Genomic DNA, 5,938 nt, shown 5'->3' with positions numbered 1-5,938 from the left:
GGGGTTTCACCATGTTGACCAGGACGGTCTCGATCTCTTGACCTCGTGATCCACCCGCCTCGGCCTCCCAAAGTGCTGGGATTACAGGCTTGAGCCACCGCGCCCGGCCCCTTAGTTCCACCTTCTTAGAGCTTATAGCCTATCCAGGGTAACAAATTAATCACGTAATTCCACAAATTAAAAAGTTACAAATGGGCATAAAAAGTCAGAAAGGAAAGAACAGAGAGGCAACAGGCACAGTGACTCACACCTGTAATCCCAGCACTTTGGGAGGCTGAGGCTAGCAGATCACCTGAGGCCCAGGGTTCAAGACCAGCCTAGGTAACATAGTGAGGCCTCCTTTCTACAGAAAAATTTTTTGAAAAGAGTAATAGCCATTGGAAAGTTTTACGGCAATTAGTGACATCATCAGTTTTGCTAATAAACACTCTATGGAGAATTAGAAGAGAGGAGGAAAATTAGGCAGGGATGGTGCAGCGAGAATTTATGAGAAATTCTTCCCGAAGTTTTTGATGTCTCTTTATTCTCTTCCCATAGTTAACCTTTCTTCTTTATCTCACCCCTTTCCTTAGTTCCTGGCCACTCTGCACATCTTTTTGTTGAGCATTTTGGATTCTTGAGTCCCTGTATATCTGGATCTCTTTGTCTCTCTGTATATCTCTCTGTTTGTCACTATGTTCCTCAAGGGTCCAAGGTTCACTTCATATACTGGGCACACTGAAGGGGGTTCTTCCACCTTCTCAAAGATCTTGTGGCTTTCTTTCTTTGGCTCTTCCCATCCTCCAGGCTGTGGCTACAGTTGTACCAGGCCGACACCCGCCGGAAGATCCTCAGCTATGAACGACAGTACCGCACATCAGCAGAAAGAATGGCCGAGCTGAGACTCCAGGAAGACCTGCACATTCTTAAAGATGCCCAGGTTGTAGGAATGACAACCACAGGTAAGAAAGTGTGGAGGAATTTACCTGTTGCATCTAAATTCACTTCTTGTGCCAGATTATCTAAGGACAGGTAAAGAGAAGCTTCATTAGAAGGTTAGAGGAAAATACCACGAAAAGCTACTGAAAGCACCTGTATTTTTAGAACTCTTGGTGAAATTCACTCACCTTCTCCTGTTGAGTTTGAAACTCCAACAATAACCAACACAGCTTTAATGTTCTGGAGACCACCCAGAACACTACAAGGGCTAGTTGTCACTGATCCAGGTTCAGGGAAGATACAAAAGTGGATTCCCAGAGGAATCCCTGTGGATCCTTTGCCTCAGCTCAGAGGAGTCTTACTCTTCTTTTCTAACTTGAGGTGCTGCCAAATACCGCCAGATTCTACAGAAGGTAGAGCCGAGGATTGTCATAGTGGAAGAAGCTGCTGAAGTCCTTGAGGCCCATACCATTGCCACATTGAGCAAAGCCTGCCAGCACCTCATTCTGATTGGGGACCACCAGCAGGTAAAACAGGAGTTCCCCTCCCCCTGCATAAGATGAGTTGGCCCTCTGTGGGGGTAGGATCATAAAGGAGGACCCTGGCCTCTGCTTCAACAGTCCTCAAGATTGTAGCTTTTTGTGATTCTCTTGCCTTCACCTCCCACATTCAATCTAAGAGCAGGTGCTATGAGATTTGGGGTACATTTTAGAGGCAACATCGTCTATTTCATCCATTTTCTCTGCTATTTACCTAGTCCACCATGGCCTCTCGAAGCGGACTGTATTACAACAGTATGCTTCTCGGTCTCCCTGCTTCCATTTTTGCTACCCTGTAATGCACTCTACATAAAGGAGCCAAAGTGAATCTAAAAAAAAAAAAAAAAAAAGTAGATAATATCACATTCCAGCTGAAAACCCTCCAGTGGTTTCTCATTGTGCTTAGATAAAAATCAAGCTGCTTCCCAAACTAAAATGCAAAGAAAAAAAAATCAAGCTCCTTAAAGTGGCCTACAAAGGCTTATGTGATCAGGTTTCCGCTTATTTCTCTGACTTCATCCCATTTGCTCATGGTGTCCCACTCTGTCCTTTCCACTCCCCCTATGGCTTGCTTTTCGAATGAAGAACTGGCACCCTCCTCCATGCTAGTGTATACTCAGATGTCACTGGTCAGAGGCCTAGCTAGAAAAAACCCACCATGGGCACTCTGTCATATCACCTTTAGTTCTACTAATCCTTAACCCTTGTCATTATTAATCCTTAAACTGTGAGTACATTGAATAGTGCATGGCACACAGGAAGCACTTGAAAAACATTTGATGATTGATTGGATGGATGGAAGTATGGATGGTTAAAAGACTTTATCAATAGAGAATCCTCAACCATGTTTCTCTTCTCAGCTGCGCCCCAGTGCCAACGTGTATGATCTGGCCAAGAACTTCAACCTTGAGGTGTCCCTTTTTGAACGGCTAGTGAAAGTAAACATTCCCTTTGTCCGTCTGAATTACCAGGTGAGAAGCTGGGCCTCTGTCGTTACCAAATGCACAGGAGAAAGCTCCTGGAAAGCTGCCAATTGCCAGCAAAAGAGGTCTCATATAAATAAAAATAATATAATACTGAAATGACTCTGTCAACCTTACATTTTCTGTTTTAAAACACCACAAGAAGCCAGGCGTGGTGGCTCACACCTGTAATCCCAGCACTTTGGCAGGCTGAGGTGGGTGGATCACCTGAGGTCGGGAGTTTGAGACAAACTTGATCAACATGGAGAAACCCTGTCTCTACTAAAAATACAAAATTAGCCAGGCATGGTGGCACATGCCTATAATCCCAGCTACTCAGGAGGCTGAGGCAAGAGGATCGCTTGAACCTAGGAGGGGGAGGTTGTGGTGAGCTGAGATTGCACCATCGCACTCCAGACTGGGCAGTTACTTTTTCAAATAATAATCTCTGTCTCTCTAGATTTTCTTTCCTTTCTTTCTTTCTTTTTTTTTTTTTATTAACAAAAGTAGAGGCCAGGTACAGTGGTTCACACCTGTAATCTCAGCACTTTGGGAGGCCAAGGTAGGCGGATTACCTGAGGTCAAGAGTTAAAGACCAGCCTCGACAACATGGCAAAACCCCATCTCTACTAAAAATACAAAAAATTAGTCTGGTGTGGTGCTTAATCCCTGTAGTCTCAGATACTTGGGAGGCTGGGGCAGGAGAATCACTTGAACCCAGGAGGCAGAGGTTGCAGTGAGCTGAGATGGTGCCACTGCACTCCAGCCTTGGCGATATGTCTCAAAAAAAAAAAGAAAAATAGAGACGAGGTCTCACTGTGTTGCCAGGCTGATCTCGAACTCCTGAGCTCAAGTGCTCCTACCGTCTTGACCTCCCAAAGTGATGGGATTAGAGATATGAACCGTCATGCCTGGCCTTCCCTAAATTTTCTAACAGCAACCTCATGTTTAAAGAAATTGTCCATGTGTCCTCTTGTGATTCCTCTTGCTTTCACCTCCCACATTCAATCTAAAAGCAGGTGCTATTAGATTTTCTAATGACATACATGTGTTGTTTCAGCACCGCATGCGCCCTGAAATTGCCTGCCTTTTGACCCCCCACATTTACCAGGATCTGGAGAATCATCCCTCTGTTCTTAAGTATGAGAAGATTAAGGTGAGTCTGTCTTACCTAATCTTTCTTGGATTGTTTCAGCAACCTAAAAAGGCTATAATTTCCTCAAGATGAAGAAAGCTTTTCAGCGGCTGAGCACGGTGGCTCACACCTGTAATCCCAACACTTTGGGAGGCCAAGGTGGGCGGATCACTTGAGGTCGGGAGTACAAGACCAGCCTAACTACCATGGTGAAACTCTGTCTCCAGTAAAATACAAAAATTAGCCGGGCGTGGTAGCAGGCACCTGTACTCCCAGCTACTCAGAAGGCTGAGGCAGGAGCATCACTTGAACCTGGGAGGTGGAGGTTGCAGTGAACTGAGATTGTGCCACTGCACTCTAAGCGGGGCAGCAGAGTGAGACTCCCTCTCAAAAAAATTTTAAAAAGCCTTTCAGAAGGGAATAGAGCCAGCTTTTTAAAAGCTGGTTACTAGGATGAAATTGAAATGCGGACCTGCATTTTTTAATCCCAACTCTGCCAGTTAGTAGCCATGTAACTTTAAGCAAGTTATAGAAGAATTCTGGCCACACACGGTGGCTCACGCCTGTAATCCCAGCACTTTGGGAGGTCAAGGCGGGTGGATCACGAGGTCAGAAGATTGAGACCATCCTGTCCAATATTGTGAAACCCCATCTCTACTAAAAATACAAAAAAATTAGGCAGGCATGGTGGCACGCACCTGTAGTCCCAGCTACTCGGAAGGCTGAGGCAAAAAAATCTCTTGAACCCAGGAGGTGGAGGTTCCAGTGAGCCGAGATTGTACCACTGTGCATTCTGGGCAACAAGAATGAAACTCTATCTCAAAAAAAAAAAAAAAAAAAAAATTCTGTTGGCCGGGCATGGTGGCTCAGGCCTGTAATCCCAGCACTTTGGGAGGCCAAGGCAGGCGGGTCACCTGAGGATCAGGAGTTCCAGACTGGCGTGGCCAACATGGTGAAACTCCATCTCTACTAAAAATACAAAAATTAGCCGGGCGTGGTGGCAGCTACCCTGTAATCCCAGCTACTTGGGAAGCTGAGGTGGGAGGATTGCTTGACCAGGAGGTGGAGGTTGCAGTGGGCCAAGACTCCACCATTACACTCCAGCCTGGGCAACAAGAGCAAAACTCCCATCTTAAATAAATAAATAAATTTTGTCAGCTGAGGCCAAGAGTTCAAAACCAGGCTAGGCAATATAGCAAGACTGTCTCTATTTAAAAAAAAAAAAAAAAAAAAATTCTGAATATTAGTTTCTTCTGGACAGTAAGAATAATGGCTCCTGCCATATCCCATTACTGCATGGAAGGAGGTAATGTATATAAAGCAGTCAGCACAGTGGAGTGCTGAGTAAGTTAGCTGCTCTGTCGTCGTCATCATCATCATACCACTGCTTGTTCTTTCAGCTATAATGGTTGGATTGCAGTTGGCTGTTTTAGCTAGCTAGCTATTTATTTATTTATTTATTTAATTTATTTATTTTTTTGAGATGGAGTTTCACTCTTGTGAAACTGAGGCTGGAGTGCAATGGCGCAATCTCAGCTCACCGCAACCTCCACGTCCTGGGTTCAGGCAATTCTCCTGCCTCAGCCTCCTGAGTAGCTGGGATTACAGGCATGCGCCACCATGCCCAGCTGATTTTTTTTTTTGTATTTTTAGTAGAGACGGGGTTTCACCATGTTGACCAGGATGGTCTCGATCTCTTGACCTCGTGATCCACCCGCCTCGGCCTCCCAAAGTACTGGGATTACAGGCGTGAGCCACCACGCCCGGCCCTATTTATTTTTTTGAGACGGAGTCTCACTCTGTCACCCAGACTGAAGTGCAGTGGTGCGATCTCAGCTCACCGCAGCCTCTGCCTCCTGAGTTCAAGTCATTCTCCTGCCTCAGCCTCCTGAGTAGCTGGGATTATAGGTGCCAGCCACCACATCCAGCTAATTTTTGTACTTTTAGTAGAGATGGGGTTTCACCATGTTGGCCAGGCTGGTCTCAAACTTCTGACCTCAGGTGATCCATCCACCTTGGCCTCCCAAAATGCTGGGATTACAGGCGTGAGCCACTGCACCCAGCCAGCTGTTTTAAATAATATCAAACAGGTATCTTGAAAACTGAAGTAGACATAATTATTTTCATAATTTGCTGTGGCCCCAAAACAAGTCATACAGTGACTTACTTTAGAATTAAATATAGTGATGTTAAGGGGACAGAAAGCCTTCCAAGGTCTCTCTCTGGAGCAGAGACAGTGGCCAGTACATGTGAAGAGAGAAAGAAAAACAAGTGGGCCAGGCGCGGTGGCTCAAGCCTGTAATCCCAGCACTTTGGGAGGCCGAGGCGGGTGGATCACAAGGTCAAGAGATCGAGACCATCCTGGTCAACATGGTGAAACCCCG

At 45.7% G+C, this 5,938-nt stretch overlaps 1 protein-coding gene across 2 annotated transcripts in view; it reads left to right on the top strand.

The window, feature by feature from the left end:
• ZNFX1 (zinc finger NFX1-type containing 1) overlaps positions 1–5,938 on the top strand; it is a 33,222-nt gene that overhangs the window by 23,736 nt on the left and 3,548 nt on the right. For both annotated transcript variants that reach the window (XM_017541390.2, XM_017541391.2), the window contains exons 10-13: positions 787–941; positions 1,300–1,445; positions 2,318–2,428; positions 3,480–3,575. In XM_017541390.2, coding sequence (XP_017396879.1) covers positions 787–941; positions 1,300–1,445; positions 2,318–2,428; positions 3,480–3,575 — 508 coding nt within the window. The remainder of the gene's footprint in view (positions 1–786; positions 942–1,299; positions 1,446–2,317; positions 2,429–3,479; positions 3,576–5,938) is intronic.

This window comes from Cebus imitator, unplaced genomic scaffold (assembly GCF_001604975.1).
Source record: "Cebus imitator isolate Cc_AM_T3 unplaced genomic scaffold, Cebus_imitator-1.0 Scaffold132, whole genome shotgun sequence".
In the NCBI taxonomy this organism is placed as follows: domain Eukaryota; kingdom Metazoa; phylum Chordata; class Mammalia; order Primates; family Cebidae; genus Cebus; species Cebus imitator.
The sequence above is the reverse complement of the archived record's forward strand: the minus strand, read 5'-3'. Positions and strand labels throughout refer to the sequence as shown.